This window comes from Battus philenor, unplaced genomic scaffold (assembly GCF_028537555.1).
Source record: "Battus philenor isolate CCGP_79_NKW_IND1 unplaced genomic scaffold, ilBatPhil1.0.hap1 SCAF_10, whole genome shotgun sequence".
NCBI classification, from domain to species: domain Eukaryota; kingdom Metazoa; phylum Arthropoda; class Insecta; order Lepidoptera; family Papilionidae; genus Battus; species Battus philenor.
The window spans coordinates 1,467,204-1,489,662 of NW_027181662.1; the positions used below are offsets into that span (position 1 = coordinate 1,467,204).

The following is a 22,459-nucleotide window of genomic DNA, read 5'->3' on the forward strand; positions in this document are numbered from 1 at the left end:
AAAAACTATAGAATTGTGATGTATAGACATATAATTATAAGTAGGAAAATTAGTCCCTCATGTCCAGGAATATCAAAACGGCCTTAATTTTCTTGTGATATTGCTATTTTATTAATGCTTTTACTTTGCTGCCGTCAACATTCTAACAATAATAAGACTTAAGTTTTTAAGTTTTATATTTCTGCATGTCCAATAATTTTGGAATATCTCGGGTTTTCTAAATAACAACTAAAAGGTATAATTATATTTTTATTACACTTTAAACCTAGCACTACATAAACAAGAATTGTCGAATCTAAGCCTTTACAGCAACAGCGTCTCCCTCATCGTCACTTTCTTCTTGGACTTCCTTTGATAGTGTGCGGTCAACATGAACAAATGGATCTATTTTTAATCTCTCAGTGGATGGTGGGCTAACAATGACACATCTGCAATAGATTTAATATTTATTAGTTACAAAGTTCTCCATATCAAAGTCTGTGAAAATACTGTCTCGCTCGCTCGTATAGCTTGCCCGCTCGCACAATAAGCGCCTTAGGACCGATGTCTATGAGTTTGCCACCTATCGATATATATTGCGAAACTAATATCCATTGTCACAAGCCCTTGACAATGCTGGTCACATAGCAGAGGTTTTACACTAAAATTTTCTCAGTCAATCAATAAAGGATATGTAACAAAATAACATACATAGTAACTAAAAAAGAAACAATTTACATAGTACAAGAGGCGATCCCTACCAGACCACCTTTGGATGGAGATGAGAGACTATATTAAACATTATGAGAAATAAAGTTTAAGATAGGCAATCCATCTCCAAACTTATAATTGAACAGAGAGATTAATTACCACATCAATTAAATTTGAAATTTCTTTTAATAAATAGTTTTAAATAATTTTTATTCCATATTTCGGCTGTAGATTCTAATAGATAGTTTTATATATCAATATTTATTACATGGCTGTATATTATTTCATTAAAAACAAAATGAAGTATTCAATACATAAATCTCTAGTGCGTTATTAAGATTACCATTATTAACGATTCCTGTACAAAATTTCTAAATTAAAGACTTAACAACAAATATATCACAAACGTATTTACCTTGTAATAAACAGTCCATCTCTTTTCGGTCTTGCCGATTGTATATCTTTAAGTAAAAAATCAATATTCTCAGCAACGTGTTTCACGTCCATGTTCAACTGAAAACATAACCACAATTAGCCATATATAAAATAATTTATTTTATTATTCTTCAAATTCATTCAAACTAGTATAATTAGTGTTTTTTTGATTTAAGAAAACTCTAAATATATTTATATACATATACTTTTCTCTGTCTCACACATCTCCCGTAGCTCTCACACAAACAATATGATTGGTTGTAATGTAGGAATTGTGATTGGTTCTATATATAAAGTTAGTTCTAGGATTGGTTTTTAATTTTAAGGTTAAGTATAAATACAGGGGTTTCGGTAAATTAAATTCAGACCATTCTCTGCATTTGACTTCCACTTTTACCTCCAAGAGGCAGATGTCTAAATATTGTTGTTAACAATGAAGACATTTTAGATTTACCACAATTAATTTTTAGTGAAGACCACACCAGCAAGCGCAGTGTACAGATAATAAATACAATAAATTTATTCAACAATGAAACTTTTATCAAAACTATTTTTAATCTATTTTATAAGCTCCTGGATGTTGGGATTTAACAAATAAAAGGCCTTCCACTCACCCTTCCTACTGGAACCTGTACCGAACCAAAGTTCTCCTGCTGTTCATCTTTCAAAACCCTGTACTGGATTCCGGCTGCAAACTTCTTGACAAGATCACAAATGTTCGGGTCCAGTGTGCCATTGCGAATATTAGGGAATCTCCTCTTCATCAGACCACGGATTGGTACCATCTCCGTAATCATATTAGGGTGGGCTATTACGAAGTCATAATCACCTAGTTTTATTTCACCGTCCTGGAAAATAAAGATATTTTCTTCGAGTTACACTGGATTTCATATACAAATAATTTGTTATAGGTGTAAATGCTTTTAAGGGTTGAATGAAAAACATTTTTATTATTAATATTACTATATATTAAAATTGATTACTGTTTGCTATCTGTACCTGCAGGCTTTGCACAGCCATATATTACTGGCCTGTCATTTAACAATAGAAAATAAATTAACGTAACATATTTCAGAATGATCACTTTATACAGAATGATTGAAATTTGATGTAAACGCTTGTATTATTTTTTGCTTACAAATCCTATACATTCATTCTTTTAAGTTTTTACACCTATTATACACCCTGTATAGATAGGTAATTGCAGTAGTTATTGTGGTGAAGTAATAATACATATGGTATTACTGTGTAGAATCAGTATATTGCTCTTGGAAATACATTTTTTAAGCAAATGAAACAGACAGATTTAGACACAAGAAAGATTAAACAAAGATGAGACAAAGATGTGACAAGTACCAATCTTTTTAAGACGATCAAAAAATTCATCTACACAAAAAAATAAAATTGTCGTGCCTGTTTACAATATTAAAACAACCACCATTTGCTGCATGAATATGAATACATATATAGAAATAACATCTTTTTAAATTTTGTCTCTCTGTTTGTTCCAGTCAATCTCTGGAATGGCTAGATCAATTTTGACGGAACTTATACTGGCTGGTAGTTGTTGTAATGAGGAGTAACTTAGGCTACTAAACTTGATATTTTTTGTAGTCGTGCAACGAAGTGCACCGCCCGCCAGCCCGCTGATAAATGCGTATGCGGCAATCAATACGAATTACACAACTACCACCGTCAAATCACTCAACACGTGTTTCACCCCTCCACGGGGCATCTTCAGGAGTTATGTTACACCGATTGGTGCCAAACACAGAGTTAGCACGGTTGAGAGTCGCGGTTGTGTAATTCGCATTGTTTGCCGCATACGTATTTATCAATGAGCTGGCGGGCGGTGCACTTTTGTTGCACGACTACTACTGCATGTGCGGAAGTGGCTAAATATTGGTCCTTTTTTTACTTAGGATGGACTTCCGCAAGGTAACGTTTGATTCTATTAAATATTGATATTTTTTGTTTAATTCCACAAGGACTACGCCGCAGGCACAGCTAGTTTAATAATAAATTCAAAATAAAATCGTCATTATTGGATTCGTTGTACTTTGAGCTTCTAATACAACGATAACATTTTAAATTGTTAAACTGTTTCCTTATTATGGACCACATAGTTCATTTTAGGTCCTTTGTCTTTCATAACTATAGAACAACAGAAATTAATCCAAAAAGACATAGTGTCATAAACGGGAACGGTACAGAGCGAGAGAACGCGTCCGTGCTGCACAGACTCTTGATATAGACTGTCATTTTGTTAATATGTAAACACATCTCTAGTTTATTAGTAACCAATGATATAAATTATGCATATGTTATTAATTCTATGCGGCAATTATAACATAGTGAAATTATATGACGGAGAGAAGACAAGAGCTGATATTTTTTTTTTAGTTTATGGCTAAAAATTTTCCGCTTGTGTTCACATTTGAAATCACATTTAAAAAGATAACTAACCTAACCTAACGAGATTTGTTGTAGATTCATGTTTTAATACATAAAACATTATCCCTTTTACCATTTGACTTGATTCTTTATGAAAAAAAAAATAATGTAGTGACATACCAGAATTTTCTTCACAATCTCATTAGCACCAGCAGTTGTGGCTCCAGCTTCTAGCGCCTTCTTGATTAGTTCTGGACCCTTGCAAAATGCTAGAATAGTCCTCTCTTCATCACGAGGGAATGAGTGTGGCAACAAGGTCAGACGGGTGAATGATTCCAAATATCGATTCTGTTAATAAAATATATATAGATTAAATCAATCATTTTTAAATTGGACATTTTTAATCTGGTGATTCACCGGAGACTTCACGAAGATCTATGTTGGTGATCAATAAATGAGGAACTATGAAGTAATATACTGGCTAGACTACAACTATTAATGTAGGCTGATGATATATATTAAGAAGCTCGCCTAGGTCTCTGTTGACGATCGCAGTGTGGTATTATGGTATGCAGAATATGCTGCTGCCCATCCTCTGGAAACTTATTTATGATCACTGGCAATTCCATATAATTAATGCATAAGTATAAAATACATTATATATATACATTTAAATCGCTTTTTACTAGAGGCATATGATTATATGTATGAAAATAACAATTTTAAGGCAGGTAGCTGATGTAATAATAAGTAACTTATACTATTTGTTTTGTTTGTAAAAATTTCAAACAAAAAAAAAGCTTATTATTTCCATGTGACTGTACCACCGGCACAGATTGTTGTAAATATTATCACCTTAGGTCTGTGTAACATCCCAGGTGATAATATTTATGGTTAGGCTGTAAGGTTATATTTTATTAATCATCATTACCACTAGAAGCCCATCTTATATTTTATATCTTTTTTCTTTTCCCAAAGACCAAGTGACTGGTTTTGTGCGACTTGCCACAACCTTGACCATATTGCTAGTTCACCTAGCAAAAAGCCTTTCCTCATCCACTGGCACGTGGTAGCCTGAGAACCTTTCGATCCCAACACTCAATGTACCCTACTCACATACACATATAAATATATATAACTTGATATTTCATGATTACATATATCTTCAGTGGTAAAACTTGTAAAGATCAATATTAATTTAGAAGTTCAAACAAAATGATCACCTTTTTAATGGCTTCCATATTCATCTCAACCCTTGCATACACAAGGGCATCAGGAAGGTTATACATGGTGGGATGATGAGTTTCCTGATGGGCTCTGACTGCATCCTCTGCTGTGTAGACAACCCAACGATAATATCTCATAGGAAACACATTGTCATTGGACACCCGCTTGTATGTATCATCCATATGTTTGTTGGTAACTGTTTTAGTTGCACTGAAATGAGCAATGAGAATGAACTTACAATAAATATTAAATAAGTAACCTCTTATGATTCTATGGATTTTGCGTAGAGGCCTGGGTCTAGCATAATGTTGAGTAACAGACTTCTCTTCCAATTTTAAATTACACTACAAATACTGATTTAGAAAACCATTCCACAAATGTGCTACATGCATATATATAAATATTATATAGAACAGAGGTTAGCAACCTTTATTACTTCGGCTCAAAAATCAATTAAAATATGACTTTGTAGGAAACTTGGTGTTAAGAAAACTGAACAGAAAAGGTACTCCATTGTTTAAGGGACAGATGTGGGTGTCACTAGGAGCATAAAGATAGAGTTAGCCCTCTACAACTGTGTTGCGAATCTGACTTGACCCTGTACATTGCAAATATCACCTTAACTGTATTATAGTTCATTTGTATATTGTAAAATGGTTATATACATGCAGTAACTTAGATTATTGTGTATGTTGTTTTGTAATATATTTTTAAAAGGTTTTAAAAAGTTCCTCCATACTCTACAGAGGCACTTTTTACATAGACATTTAGTGGACTGTATCTTGACACATGAGGTTAACTTTGAAAAGAAATGAACAGAATGGTCAAGTAAATAAACTACAACTAATTTTAACAAAACCTACTATGCTATGTTAAGGGGTACCATGTCCGAGAGAGAGTGCAGTTGGGTACGGTGCCCCGATCCCTACTATGATTTATTCAAGCCTGCGCATTGGTGGGAGAAATTTCGAAATGCGGGACACGGGGTATGGTTTTGCATATGCACATTTATCACAGGCCCTCTAAGTGCGGGGCGCAGGGGAGGGGCTTCATGCATACCCACTCGGCTAGGCCAGCCATCCATAATAATATCAAAGAAGTAAAGCTTTTGTTGTAATTATTTTTTCTCCTCTGTCATATGATTTGTGCTGTTGTTTATTTTTAAGTGCTGGGGCAATTCCAATATTTTTAGAAACAAAAAACATTGGAAACTTACTTGTAATTTATTTAAATTATATTCTTTCACACAACTAGGGATATTATGAAATATGTATCTTATTAAGTATTTATGAAAAAGGTATGTTAAGATATAGTGTATGAATATATCTGATCATTCCTCCAATCTATGATTTAAATGAAGTATTGTTTCTTCTTGTAATGTCTTTTAATAAATATATCATTGTAATACTAATACTACTTAGATGGAGCAACAGACAATAATACACTACATATGTCTAGTGAATATTGTTTAATGTCACATTTTCTGGAGTTTGAATGCTTAGTAATCTTTATTTCCTCGCTAATGTTTACCTTCCTACTTTACCATGATTAACTGAACATGTTCACTGTAATAGGAATTATCATGGAAAATGTTCAGTTTTTAAAAATGGGCAGTGTATCCCATCTTGTGCCAGTTACAACGATAATCTTTACACAAAGAGGACTTATACTGAAGTAGGTGTATGGTGTTGTGACTTTATTGAACTGTAAGTTGTTTGGCGGTAGGGGGTAACATGGACTGACCCTGACTACCCTTGCTTGAAGGCGAAACAAAATTATATTTCTTTACTACAAATTTTGTTACAATTTTAACAATTATTAATTAATAATAATATAATCATATTGTTAAGTTGTTAATTAATTAATTAATAAGACACTGCAGCGAATGTCAATTGATTACAGACTCTACACTTACGCCGAGAAAATGGACTGTACATAGTTGTGCCGAAATGTACTTTGTTTATTTATGTAAATAAAACTTACCTATCCTTTTTTCTTTGATTGTGAGGTATGAATCCAACTTTAGTGACCTCCACTTTTACCTTCTTGGCACGAGCCTTTGCTCTGGTGCCTTTACGAGCAGCATAATGTAGTGTAGAAGTATGTATTGATCTCTGAAATTATTCCATAAAGATTATAATACGCTTTGATATTTCTAATTTAAGTAAAATTATTAAATAATACTAACTAAATTTGAATTATTTGTCCCATACAGCGATAAATTGTTAAAAAGTGAACCTGAAAATTATAAAATAGTATTAATATTAAACAAATAGTATACAGAAAATAAATTTCTAATGCCAAGCTATGTAACTTACGTATTAATGTTCCGGCCATGATTCAAAAAAAATATATTTATTTCTATTTTCCACTGAAAACAATATTTCAGGCCATGAGAGGTTAATATTAAAATATATACAGAGATAACTTGTCAATCAGATTTTGACATTTAAATTTTTTGCTTTGGATATTCTATATTTTCTTTATTAATTTATTACAAAATTTTGTTATTTTATATCGATAAGAATATTAGTTTTGTAAAACACGTTAGAATAAATACAAGATAATTTAACTTTACACTTTTTTTACTATTACAATTTTTTAAATTCTAAATTGTGTTTGATGACTTACAATAATCAATAATGCTATAAAGCTCATTAGCTAGTATTTTCTCATTAAAAATAACTTAACATTCTTTCATATTATCGATGGATATTTGGCCGAGAAATTAATGACAATAGCGTCATTTGGTTGGCGGCCAACTAGTGTCATTTTGCCAACGTTTTGTGAAAAGATGTCGAGTAGAGTAGAGTAAAATATTATATTTAAAACGAACCTAATAAAACCTATACGAACCTAATAAACTTAAAATAAACATGCTATTGGCCTATTTTCAGACACCAAGAAAACACTTGGTGATATGTTTGTTCAATGAATGTCCTTGAATATTATGATTTGAAACGGTACAAAAAAATGTTTTAAAAACTACATGGAATAATTCGTTGGATATAGACTAAGTCGCCAGCCTTTGAACAAGCTTTTTCCATGAAATTAGCCTAGAAATTCTCACTTTTGGGAAAAAAACTTACGTTATCAGAATAGTTTACGAGGGTAAAAATTTTTTTATTCATTACTATTATATTCTTTGTATCCACGCATGGTTTCAAAAATAAAGTAGGTATAAATTTAAAATGAATAAACACATCAATTGTACCATTTATTGACTACTTAACTAAACTTTGATAACAAATATTTAAAATAGAAGAATAAAATATCTTTGATATTTACAAAGGTGTAATGTGATAAAATTAGATTACACGAAATATTTACCATCGATTAAAGTCGAGCGAATACGGCTGTTTTATTAAATATATTTAAATTTCATTTGAAATTAAGGGTATTTTAAAAAATTACCGGTATTTAAGTAAGCATAGAATATCATTTTAACAGTTATAAATAAGAGAACAAAAAAATCCGTTTTGAGATTCTTCTCTCTAGGTTTTATTTTTCCCTTTGATTGGCAACACAGTCTATAGACAGTGGTCTATGGTGATAACTTAAAACTCGAAAACAAACGTACGAAGACGGGTACAAAATCTTATATGATTTTAACTGCACAAATGTATTTTTTAAAGTCTTAATATCTTGTATTTTATAAGTGTGAAAACGATACTAATAATGGAGAAGGTTAATTCTCTTCTCCTTGTTATATCCCTTTGTGTATTACTGTGGGGTGTGGCCGGGCAGTATGAATGGCAGCTACGAGATACTTTTGATGAAATACGTGAGAAGGTTGACAAAGTTACTGCAGATAACTGTTATATTACGCATTTAGATGACTTGTACCTGCCGGAGAATTCGGTATCGCACCACCCAGATGTGAAAGAGATAAATATTAACCCTATATTTCCTAACCGAACTGCTATGTTGCATTTACACAACATGGCTATGAACAGAGCGTTTTTCTGGAGTTATATTCTTCAATCGCGGTTCATAAGGCCGGCTATCAACGATACATACGATCCCGGTATGATGTACTACTTTCTGTCGTCTGTAGCTGATGTCGCAGCAAATCCCTACATTAACGCCAGTTCTATATATTTCTCGCCAAACACCTCGTATACATCATCATATAGAGGATTCTTCAACAAAACTCTTCCGAGATTCGCACCGAGAGCATTTAGAGCTGATGATTTTAACGATCCTGTACATTTACAAAAGATATCTACGTTAAATACGTTTCACGTATTGGATTTAGGAGCGTTTGAATCAGATAGTTTATCAAAGGATTACACATCAGACTATTATCGTACCAATGAATGGTATTTCAAATGGTTACCCGACAAAGTGGAAAAACGCCATGATACAAAGACAACATATCAAGTTGAAATCAGATACGCTAATAACACTAACGAGACATTCACATTCCATGGACCTCCAGGAAATGATGAGGTTAGTACCAATAGAGACTTTTATAAGAAGAAAGTCTCACAATAATACAGCAGAGGATAAGTAAAGTATTCAATCAAGCCGAGCTTCCTAAATCAAAATTGCTTTATTAAATGTGATTATTACAATCATCATTATCTGCTTAAAATTAAGCTTACATTAGTTCGTAACATGTCACCAATTGAGAACTAACTAAAAACTTTTTTGATTTTGTTATGATTTTTTTTTTAAAACTAGTACAATTCTTTTCCAAGCACATTTATTATGAACATACTTTGAAATATGCCTCTTGATAGAGCCTTTGCTTTATAAATTTCTTGAAATTACTAAGGGATAAATTAACCATGCTGCTTGGTAGTTTATTATAGAATCATATCTTAGTATATACTAGCTGATCCCGCAAACGTTGTTTTGCAAAAAAAAATTGATATTTTAATTTACAAATAAAAAATAAGGGTTGATCGTAGAGGGGTGAAAATTTATGATTGTATGTATTCTTGTATGCTGTATCATAAAAAAATAAAAACAAAAAATTTCGTTACAAAAAATATTTTTTTTTTTAAGTGTGAACAACCTTTATCACTTAGGGGTATAGAAAATAGATAGTAGCCGATTCTCAGACCTACTGAATACGCATATTAAATTTGGTAAAAATCAGTCAAGCCGTTTCAAAGGAGTTCAAGTTTGAACACCGTGACACGAGAATTTTATATATTAGATTATACATTATGCATGCATACATATGTATATACATATAAATATAAATATATATATATTACTCTAATCTATACATATACTTGGTCTACAATCTTTACTCATGAAAGTCTAGGCCCCATCAGCCATCAGCTTCGTATTTTCCAGTTTTCCTGCTGCCTTTTAAACTAACCAATCTGCAGAGCTGTCTGTTACTTTTTCTGACTACTCTAAAATTGCATTAATTTTTAATAATAATTGTAATATTAGTAATATGGAATTTCAGAAAAGTAATCATTTATTAACCAATAATGTAATAACTACAAATAAAATATTTTAATAGAGAGTGGTAATTTTCTAGATCCAAGGCCCAGTGAATTGGACCCGACCTTACTTTGACTGTGGGAGACTGAACAAATGGTTGGTGGGAGCAGTTTCACCTGTAGCCGATATTTACCCTCGTCACACACAGTTTAGACATATTGAATTCCCAACGTAAGTCAAATTTTATTTATATCAAGTACTACTGTGATCATAAAGTAAGGTAAAATTTTAAACCCCCGGACATTAGGAGGGTAAACTTTTTTTTTTAAGTTGGTAGGACTGTATATAACATTTACCAATAAGTGTTGTTGTCAAAAGGCTTAAAATGGAAAATTTTACTGAAAATTAATCTCATGTCACCACCCAGGCCGTTTTTGCATAAATTTTAGGTAATTCATTTGAGAATGGTTCAAATTGATCTGCATAATGACTAAATAAAAAACTCTACTATTAAATAATAAAGCCCTTGGTGCCCTACCCCTGGTACCCTACTGATAGTCTGTCACCAAGTTCAATAGTTGCACCAGGAATATTTAAATAATTCTGTAATTTTGGTGTAATATTAGGTTCGTTTCACTCTTTTTCAAATCATCAATATTTTGGTGGTCTAATATCAGAGTCACTCTCTTCTGATATAATTTTCACAGCCACCACAATTTGATTCATTATCACTTGGACAATAGGATAAAGCATCTGCATATAATTCTTCAAAAGATTCTTAATGACATTCCATCATCATTTTTTATTTTGTATGAAATATTTTTTACAACTAAAGATTTAGCAGCTCTTATAAGTGAGAGAAACAACTTTTATTATACTGACCAACAAATGCACTGCATGGTAGTCAGCAGAGATAACAGTTATAAAAAAACCCATCATGAGTTTACTTGTGAATGGTTTGTAATGTTTATCTTAAAAACATGGGTTAACTCATGACCGCTCAACAATGTGTTAATTGCCCTTGCTTTTTTTGTTTACACATGTTTTTAGATTTTTACAATGAATGATTTTGTTGAGCAAAGAACTTTTGTTTGTGGAATGAATATTCTTGTGCGGACACATTGGAAATGTCGCAGAGAGCCTTTAGTGATTAAAGTATTGCACAAAAAATGTTTATAAGTGGAAGGAGTTCAAGACAACCAACATTTTCTTTCATCCTTCATCATGTGGCACCAATGGCCATAGGCTATGGAAGCTATGTTGGTGATCGTGGTTTTTCTCAAATGAGGTTAGGCTATGGAAGCTATGTTGATGATCATAGTTTTTCTGAAATGAGGTTTGCAGCAAAACTAAGCATAGCCATCACTAGGTGACCTGGGGCCATTTTAAGGAAACACATATCAATAATGCTTAATTGAACTGAACAGAAATGTTGCCTTTAAATTAGTTTAGTTCACTTCATCAAGCTGATCTTATACACATTGTCTTACAGATACACAGCTGCCGTTGTAATGGAAATGGACTTTGATCGAATAGACATAAATCAATGTAATGTGAGTCTTGGCAATGATAGGCCTAATAGATTTGCAGGCACTGCACGATGTAAACTTGAAACAACTGAGGTAATTATATAATATATCTGTGGCTTTTACCTTATAGCACTGTACAGGCAACCCTGACAGGACTGTCAGATTTTAGTTCCTGTTTTGGTTGCATCAGAATCGTTCAATTTTTTCTTGTAAAGCTCTATATTAATTATATTATATATATTCATTTAAGTATCGGAAGAAATTAATGTTGTTTCCGTGAATGTTGATATTTGATTGTCATTCGATAACTCATTATATACTTTGAAGACATTGTATACTAGATGGCAAAAAATCATTGATAATGAAGGTGAATATATTGTTGATTAGGAATAAAATCTTGTTAAAAGGTACTTGTGTGAATTTAACTTAAGAAAGCGACATTACTTTCCAGCCCCCTAATATATCAAAGTGCTTATTTCATTCCAGCACCAATCTTTCAAATTCAATTAGGACATACAAAGATTCCCAAATATTTATGAGGTGGTCTATGTCCAGTAGTGGTCTTCCTTTGGCTAAAATGATTAATGGCAAAGATATTGATTCATAATATAAAATTTATTATCAATTAAGTTTAAAATATATAAATATAATGTCACATGAACTCTTACATATAATACATAGTTGAGACTCAAGATGTGATTGCAAGATTGATAGATGTGGTGAAAACAGCAACCACCACATAAATACTGGTGTACAACCTGAGGATGGCAATTTAGAGTAGGGATGAATAAGTGGTCACACAAAAAATTATTTTGAAAATTAGATATTGTTATAGCATCAAAAACATGACACTAATATTAAAAAATCTTATAATATTTAGTTGACTTTGATTTATTATTACATAGTTTACAATTTAAGGTAGGAAATATTTTAAGAGACTTGGTAAACACAGTCACATGCAGAAATGTGAACAAAAAAATATTTTTTTTTGGAAAAATGAAACATAATTTTAAAAACAAAGCAGGGATGTTAATATCTGGAATGAATATTTAAAAATGTGTGAAACAGAGCCAAGTAAGAGAAAGTGAAATGGTGTTTAACCAAATATCTAAGTAATGTTTACACATGTTTGATACTGTCAAAATAATGTAAGAAGTATTGCCAGCAAAAAGCCTTTATTTTATTTTTACTTTTGAAATGCCTGGCCAATAACTTTTGGTCTTAGAAAGTCTGTAGGGAGACAGAAAACAATTGATATAATATATGTTGAAATCCGAATTTATAAAATTTAATGTTTTATCATTACACTATTTATTATCTCTGAAAGTATAGAGTTTTTTAATTTTATTTATTTAAGATTTTTAACTAACCACCTGTATATTAACAAGCATTTAATTAATGTTGTTAAATTGCTTTATGTTTATGATGTAAAATAATGTGCTATCCATATTTCTTCCAGTGCGAACCACTTCATGGCTGGGGCTTCAGACGTGGCGGCTATCAATGTCGATGTAGACCAGGATACAGATTGCCGAGTATAGTTCGGAGACCTTATTTAGGAGAGATCATAGAAAGAGCCACTTCAGACCAGTATTATAATAATTTTGATTGCAAAGAAATTGGATGTAAGTAAGACTTTATATAATTGATATTATATATTTATATGTATTTCGTGCGACAGAGATAACGCTCTACAAAGACGAAAATACCCGATTTTCTCTTTCCAAAGGTTGATGTGCAATATTTGTCGCTGGGTACTGTAATAAATTTATATACATTTTTATGTGTTGTTTCTCCTTACAAAAGAAGATAATATTTTTTAAAATTGTTTATTCACAGAGTCATATTATTTTTGTTTTTTAAATGTTTACTTTGTTCTATTTTCTTTTTAAAAAGTAGTATTTTCGTACCCCTGGAACCTATCTTTGATCTTTTCATGGATTACTATAGGAAATCCTAATTCACTTTACATTGTATGTTTTTTGAACGTATCTACGACGCAAAGTGACGTATATACACCAAGTATATTTAAAAAAATAAAGAGATTATTATTTTATGTATAGGGGTGCAGAAGCTGCCAGTGCGATGGGAGAAAGCCCATCCCTTCATCCGCGCTATCTACGCCGATCGCTACTACGAGTACATGAACGCAAGCAGCGGCCCGGCCGCCCTGCACACCGAGCGTATCAATGTCTTCGAGGTCCTCAACTTCATCAGAGGAGTCCAGCCGCACAACTGCTCTAAGTGAGTTACACCAAGAAGCTTACATCATTCTTTTACCATATAGAGTCTTTATTATAAACATCTACTGCGCTGCTTAGGCCTCCCTTAAAGGTCACCACCATGACCAGACTTATGATGTCTGCCTTCAGCGAATTTTATTGACCTTGACACTATTTCGGTACCAGTCCAACAATCTTTTTTATAGAACTAAAGATATTATTATTAGGACAAAGTGGCAGTTGGTATGCTACTTGGCCGCTCCTTAACATCTGGAATGGAGACCACGTACAGGCAAACACAGTATAGGATGACTGCCCACATGGTGGAAGGATTTGAGTGCAGCCTGCTTTATTATTGCCCAGCCTATTGACAGTTAGTAATGGCAATCTTGTTAAAGCTACATCTGACAAATTAGATGTCATTTATTACTTTTGCTAAATCACTATGAATTCAACATTTGACAACATATGCTTATAATAACGTTGTTTTATTAAAATTTGTTTTCTGTTCTGATAACGTAACACGTCACTAATTTTACGGTCGGCGTAATCGTCCCACATAGAAGTCTATTTGTAATGTGGTGGATAAATTTGAAAGGTAGCCATTTTCCCTAGAAGTTTTTTAGAAACGCAAGTGTATGCCAATAAGCCACAAATGTCAGTATTTGTAAAAGCTAACATAACCCAAGCTATCGTAAAATTTAGTTTTATATTTGCACAAGAATCATTGAAAATTAAATATTTTCGTTGTGTTCTGTCTAGAGAAGCCATGGTGGACATCAAATAATGTTTTATTCCACAAATAATGGCATCAAAAGTTCTCTAAAATAAATTAAAAATATCATGAGATCTTGCACAAAACTTGTTATATTTAAATTTAAAGAATAGAAATACTTTAATACTTAACAAAAAGTAAAAATTTTATAGAATATAAATTTATGAAACCATAAGTCGTTCTCAAGTTATGGCAGTAAAAATGAAGAATCAGCCTGCCTATAAAGCTTGAGTGTTTTCATCTAAATATCTTTGGTTTTCAAGTTTTTATATTCTCATACTTCTTAGGTGAATTTAATTATATTGGTTTCAGGTATAATGCAACGGATCTGTTCCTGAACGGTGATATCGCATTTGGCGCTGAAGAGCAGTTTGAAAACCAGGCCAAAATGGCAGTGCGCCTTGCCAATTTTATCAGCGCTTTCTTACAGGTATGATGCATTCATATTTTTAAGACCCCATTGAACATATTGATTAGGACTACTAAATCTACTATTTACTGTTATCAAGTTCAGACAAACTGCTTTAACATAATTTTAATTCAAATTATGCCTTCCATTATTAACCTAGATAAACTAAAATACACTGATATTGGTTTTGAGACTAGATTGTTAACTTATTGGTGTAAAATTGTAACTTGGAAGTTGAACTTGCACTGCCTGCATCCAGCGACCTCTTTAAATATGCCGTTGATCCACCTAATGTATGGCCTATCTATGCAACGTTTACCAGCTAGTGATCGTCACTCGAGAAACGACCCTAACGATCATTAGTTGCAGGAGCCTAGTCACTTGAGACATACAATTAATTGAGCCATGTTGGTGATCTTGGTTCTTCTGCAGTCTGGTTCCATTACATAGTCCTTGAGCCTATTTATGAATCCCATCATAAGCAACATTGTCCTGTATTCGTATGTCATCACCGAGTTGGATTTGGGAAATATGTGGGCTATTTACAGATCTCATATTTAATCCATATCACCCTCTTGTCTATTTATATATGGCTAAGTTCAACTTTAAGGACTTATATATATGATCTCTTATTATGTCCTGTGTTAATATACAATAAAGAATTTATAATTAAATGATAAATTTTGCAGGTGTCAGATCCGTACGAGGTGTTCAGTGGCACTCGTGTTGCGGACAAGCCGTTAACTGAAGATCAGATGATTGGGGAGACATTGGCTATCATCCTCGGTGACTCCAAAATTTGGTCAGCAGGTGAGAATTTTTTTTGTAATGTTCCCACTGTTGGAGCTAAAGGCTTCTGTAAGCACAATATGAAAGGCAGCATTCCATTATGTCCAGTCCGATGCACAAGGTGGGCTAGATGAGTAGCTTGTTTCGATAAACAAACATGAATAAACTCTTAATATGTATATGACGAGTTATATGCTCTTTTTTGTCCCACCCTGTATATTGGGTGAAGTAAAAGGATATGCAGGTGTCCTCGTGATATATTTTTGTCTCTGATAGAAGATTCTGTAGGATGTGAAAATATACTAGAAGCACTTCAGCATTATGTTAAGGGTATTGCAGCGTTATATAGGGGACTTCACGGCACACACGAAGTACCGCATAATTATACTCGCACACACACACCTCGGCATTGTACTGGTGACACTTCGCCATTATGGTGGGAATACTGAGGGCTTTGAAGCATTATATTGTGAACCTTGATCAGTGGCGTAGCTAGGGGGTGGCGAGCGGGGCGGGCGCACCAGGCACCACAAGCAGGGGGGGCACCAAAGTTGAAAATAATTTTTTTTGTATAATGAATAATGAAATGTTAAAAGAAAAATGAAAACCAAAATTTAAAGTAAGTTAACATAAAAAGAATATCGAATTTTACTATTTTTGTGGTAAAAAAGTTGATAAATAATATGAACATTAAAAAGAAAGTTAACGGTTACAAATTATAATATACACAGTGTTTAAGCCTTTCATTCGTAAAACACATAAAGTGTTTTTTAAAAGGGCCCAAAATCACAAAACACATATCTGTGTTCATGAGATGTACAAGAATATATATATGTGTTCAACATTTAAGGACATTATTCTCTCCCTTAATGTATAAACCAGAAAGATGAGTTCATAAAGGGTTCTAAAAATTCTGGAAACACATTTTTGTTTTATACAAAAAGGGCGAGGATCATGTCCCTTTAAGAAAAAAAAAATTTTGATTTCTTTAATATTTTAAAGAAAAAAACAAAATTGAGCTTCGGATTTTTTACTATTTTATGGGCAAAAAATTGTACCAAAATGTGAAAAATATATAAATAAGGAATTAAGACTCTTTGGGGGGGGGGGGGGGGGCACCAAGCCCCAATCTGCCCCAGGCCCCAAACACCATAGCTACGCCACTGACCTTGATACATATTTTGGGGGTTCTGCAGCATTAAACTATGGGCGTCACGACGTTATACTGGTGGCCCTGCACCATTTTTTCTGGAAATGTTGCAGCAGTGGTATTACAATGTAAACCATGACACCTACTGGGGGCTCTGCAGCATTGTACTATGAGCACCGCGCTACTGAGGTGTACTGAGGTCATCATATTATACTGAAGTCTTCACGGCATATAAATATATATAGTAGGGGAAATCGCAGCGTTACAGATAACTCAACAGTTTTTTCTTATCAGAATCAATATAAAGTTTATATATTATATTAATTTTGTATTTCAGGTACTTATTGGGACAGAAATAAGTTCACAAATCGAACGTATTTCGCACCTTTCGCCTATAAGACTGAGCTGAACACTAGAAAGTACAAACTGGAAGATTTAGCAAGATTGAATAAGACTGGTAAGTTATTGTAATTTAATTTCAATTCTATTGCTTTGGGATATGGTTAAAAATCAATCGTAAGTTCATACAAAATTTTAACTATTTAGATTTACATTGTAATTTCAAGTCTATTGCTAAGACCATGAGGTTCAAAATCAACCTATAACTTGTAATATATATATTCATATTATTAACCACTTGATTTCATTTATAGTGATTAAGTGTTTATGTCATAAGGATTTTAGAAAAGCCCAATTTAATAGAAACAGTTATGTAATGGCATCTTTTAACATAAAATACATGTTTATGAGGGTCCAAATGCACTAATCTGAGAATCATGACAAATAAATTTAATAAAGAAAGGCTGGAAACAAGGTCATCTCATATATTACAGAGGATGCCATCCCCAGATTATATCAGACAGAAGCATTGTTGTAGTTTCACCATTTCTGTGAGTAACAACGTTTCTGAAGTGGTGGTAGGTGATAATAGCCAGGCATTGGCAACTATCCAAGCCGATTTACTCTTGTGGAAGCCTTTAACCTTGTTCACTCCATGGAGCATTCACCGAAGAGAAAAGCTCAGGGGCCCTCTAAATCTTTTAAAATAGTAGTATACAGGAGCCCTAGCCGAAGCTAAAAAACAAAAAAGCTAAGAGCACTCTGGGCACTGCCTCAAACCTGCTGATTCTGTAAATGTCATTTGAGTAGCAGCAAGAGTGATCAAAAACAAAAATAATCACTTATAGCATTTTTCATTGTTTTTATTTTATTTTTATTGTTTTGTATTTATTAACAGTTATTTATATTTAATCTATATGATACACAATCTTTCTTAGTATAAGAAGCATAGTTTTTAATTTAAAAAATTCTTCCATTTATCATTACACTGTATTCATTAATATCTATGTGTTCAATTAATTTACTTACAGAGGATGTTTACACAAATAAGCAATGGTTCCAATTCCTTAAACAAAGATGGTCGACGAACTATGATAATTTGGAGAAGTTCTTCCTCAAAATGAAACTGCGTGACGATGAATTGGGCGAGCATTTGCGACAATACGAGAAGTACCCTACATTCTACAGAGCGGCAAACATTAAGCATGGGCACTGGACCCAACCATATTACGACTGCGATGGACCTCTGAAGCAATGGGTGGTCACATACGCTTCGCCTTTCTTCGGATGGGACAATGTTAAAGTCAAATTGGAGTTTAAGTAAGTATTCAATTGTACATTGAACAAGTTATCTGTATTATTGTATTACATAATATATTCCATTTTTTTAAACTTTATTGTACACCATAGATAATAACTAAATAAAAGGAACAATTTATATAGAGGTACAAGAGATAGTCTTATCGCTCGAGGCTCGTGTATATACACACACACATATATATATTTATATATATATGTATTTATATATATGTATGTATATATATATACATATATATATATACAATGGCTCTGCTCGGTGTCGCTGCGAGATCGAATCAAAAATGAGAAAAATGGAGTCTGACATAGTGAAAAATTGCTAATTTAAAGTGGCAAGCAGTGGGGACGGCAGATGGCGATTAGGGCTAAAAAGTTTTCAAGTGGCGACCACGTGCCAGTAGACACGGCATGGGTGGGGGGTCACCACTAGGGATATCGGCGACATAATTAAAGTCGTGGCAAATTGCTAGATACGGGCAGTGCAAAACCAGTCATTGGTCTGTGGATGAATTATAGGTTATAAAGGGTTATAAAGATATTACTGTAATACTTACTACTATCTCTACCGCATACAAGTTCACTATGATTTTATTTACCATTATTTCGTTGCTCTATTTACCTTAATTGTTAGATATATGGGTATATATGTCATATATATTATCTTTTCTCAATCTTTATTTTGAAAATCTTCTTGCTCTTTCCAGGGGTGTAGTGGCAGTTACAATGGCACTTATGTCTTTGGATATCAATCAATGCCCCGATAAGTATTATGTGCCCAATGCTTTCAAAGGAACAGACAAGTGTGACCGAAGTTCTTCTTATGTAAGTGCTAATTATTTAACTATTCCAATAGATTGTACTATCAGAAGATTATTCTTTTAACACTGAACTGGTTTTATAGAAGGGATCACTGTATAAATTTTAATATTGTTTTGTAAAATTCTTCCTAGGCCAGGTAGGTATTGGAAATAGTGACACCATGAAGGCCAAAGTGTTTGTATTGATTACACTTAGCCTGTAGTCATATAAATTCTTAAAACTATGAAAACAATACATAACCAATGAAATAACAGAAAATTGTCAGCCAATCACAAGGCGTGAAATATTGTAGAGCGCTGTCTCTTTCGCACGCCATAAATATATAGCGCTCCTGCGGTGGATTCTAGTGATAAGAGATTATATTAAAAAAGCTTTTTCTCATTTCAACAGTGTGTACCAATCCTCGGTCGTGGGTTCGAAGCCGGCGGCTACAAGTGCGAGTGTCTACAGGGATATGAATATCCGTTTGAGGATCTAACCACGTACTACGACGGACAAATAGTCGAAGCCGAGTTCCAGAACATAATGACTGATAGGGAAACACGTATAGACATGTTCAAATGCAGGCTTGCAGGGGCAGCTGCTATACAAAGCAGTTTTATCATAATATTGACTGTGGTGTTGCTAGTTTTAAAATTCAGATAATACCAGTGTTGCCAATTCAATCAAACCTGACATCGTAAAAATTATTAACTTTTTAATACAGTTACAAGTTTAATTATCTAAAACAGGATAATTTATCTAAGCTATATTTAAAGTTAATCGCTCAGAAATTATGGATTTGGCTTTTTAATCTCGTCAAGTGAAAATTTTCGGAAACTCTATTAATTGAAACATCTTAATTTGTAATGGTAATACCGTTTAGTATATGTAACTGATTATTTATTTTTCTCGGTATCTATCGAGGCGGCTTTAAAGATTTATCTATCAACTAATTTAAATCGTCTACATAAATGGTAGCCTTGCGGTATACAAGGTAAATATATATTTTGGTTGATTATGATTTACTTGGAGATAAAATCTTATCATAAGAAGGATAGGGTTATGTGGGTTTCTTTACCCACTAGTACCACCTCAGAGGTCGTCCTTTTGATACCTTTGGAGATCCATCTCCCAAAAGAAAACACAGGTGCTCCTTAGTAATATCCCCACCCTTGCTTGTACCGCAGCTACATGAGACTGTCACGCTGCTGCCCTTCTCTGGTTTATATTGAGTGGAAGATAAAGGCCCTCCACCCTCAACTTCCGCAAACCCAATGTCCTTTTAATCGACTCTTACTGCAGGCAGGAGATACTTTAGCCATATTCTAATAAACTCCACCTAAAGGTTTGTCACCTAACCTGACCTATTATTCGCTGGGATTAGTTTGATATAAAAGCTCTTTCCATAATAATCTAGCGTTTAACTTTAGGTAAGAAAGCATCCAAATAGTCTGTACTTGAAATAAAAAGTCAAGTTTATTTTTGCTCAGTGACATTTCTTAGTGTCATTAATAGTTATAAATTGCATCATCATCATCATTTGAGCCATAGGATGTCCACTACTGAACATAGGTCTCATCCGTAGACTTAAATAAGACCTATTTAATGGAATCAGGCGTTACCTAGCGGAAGTCCATCCTAAGTAAGAAAAGGATCAATATTTAGCCACTTCCGCTCATGCAGTGGTAGTCGTGCAACAAAGTGCACCGCCCGCTGATAAGTGCGTATGCGGCAAACAATGCGAATTACACAACTGCCACCGTTAAACCAAACATGTGTTTCACCCCTCCACGAGGCATCCTCAGGAGTTATGTTACACCAATTAGTGCCAATCGGTGTTTGGCACTGGTCGGTGTAAGCGGAATTAGCTATATATTAGTCCCTTACTTGATTGTAAAATCTTTCAAGTTGGTAATATTTTTAATTACCAAATGTAGCTGTTATGAAAGATAAATTTAAATCGCAAAATTTGAAAAAAATAAATAAATTACAAATAAGACACAAATAGGTTTGCTGTCACTGATTTAGTCCAAAAATATATTTCATCATAGTGTTCCAAAGTAAAAATCGATAGCCTGTGAATATTCTTTATCTGTTAAATCACTCAATATAGTATAACTTATCTGTATGATTTCATGATTTTGTGAAATTATGTTTTAATATTTGATTTTTAATTTTTAATAAGTATGAATTTAATTTATAGCAATTTTAATGTTTACAGAGTATATATTTTTGGACATTACATACATAAATATAAAAAGTTAAATTTTCGAATCGATTTCACGATATTTTTGATTAAAATAATCGATTTTTTTAAACATTTCATAATTCAAAGTCTGAACGTAAAGCAACAACATATTAGATATTAAGAAATATATCATAATTAATACATTTTCTTAGTTACATGTACAAGTCATACTTAATTTATAAATAATACATTCCAGTGTCAGTGTGTAATATGTATTGTTATTTCAATACAAGCACAAATTTTATACTATTGTGCATTTTACGTTTAGAAATAGTGCAATAATTTTCAGACCGTTCATATTATATAAAATCGAATTACAGGATGTCCCATAAATCAACGTCAAACGAGGTCATTTGATTTGATATTTGTTTTTATATAAATAGAAAGAACGTCATATGGTTACATAAAATTAATTTATTTTATTGAATCGAAATAATTTTAAACATTAATAGGAAATGAAAAAAATAATTCTGCGACTAAACCACTGCTCTATCTTGATTTTGACTTGACGTTAATTTATGGGACAATTTGTACATAAATTTAATATATATATTTTAGTTAAAAATTTAAATCTTTCAATTGAATCTTTATATAAGTTTTTGTTTGCAAATTTATTACATAAAGACAAGAGTAAAAGGGGTAAAGATAACACATTCCACATATAATATTTGAATGTAAAATTATTCCATTTTTAGACTTGACATTTGGCTACTCATTTATTTTATCTG

The 22,459-nt window shown here is 32.8% G+C and overlaps 2 protein-coding genes across 2 annotated transcripts; one reads left to right on the forward strand and one right to left on the reverse strand.

The window, feature by feature from the left end:
• Positions 1-258: 258 nt before the first annotated feature.
• Positions 259-7,141, reverse strand: mRpL1 (mitochondrial ribosomal protein L1). Its single transcript, XM_068766519.1, has 8 exons — positions 7,065-7,141; positions 6,935-6,984; positions 6,730-6,860; positions 4,743-4,956; positions 3,700-3,867; positions 1,740-1,973; positions 1,106-1,203; positions 259-428 (listed from the first exon to the last, which is right to left on the reverse strand). The coding sequence occupies exons 1-8, from the start codon at positions 7,081-7,083 to the stop codon at positions 296-298; spliced, it is 1,047 nt and encodes a 348-aa protein (XP_068622620.1). The 5' UTR covers positions 7,084-7,141; the 3' UTR covers positions 259-295.
• A 1,168-nt stretch (positions 7,142-8,309) lies between these two features.
• On the forward strand, positions 8,310-21,532 carry LOC137923724 (uncharacterized). The gene is made up of 11 exons (XM_068766982.1): positions 8,310-9,198; positions 10,250-10,383; positions 11,645-11,774; positions 13,141-13,306; positions 13,745-13,925; positions 14,991-15,108; positions 15,777-15,897; positions 17,364-17,483; positions 18,397-18,685; positions 19,387-19,504; positions 19,892-21,532. Exons 1-11 carry the CDS (start codon positions 8,425-8,427, stop codon positions 20,144-20,146), a joined length of 2,406 nt encoding a protein of 801 aa, XP_068623083.1. The 5' UTR covers positions 8,310-8,424; the 3' UTR covers positions 20,147-21,532.
• The last annotated feature ends 927 nt before the right edge of the window (positions 21,533-22,459 follow it).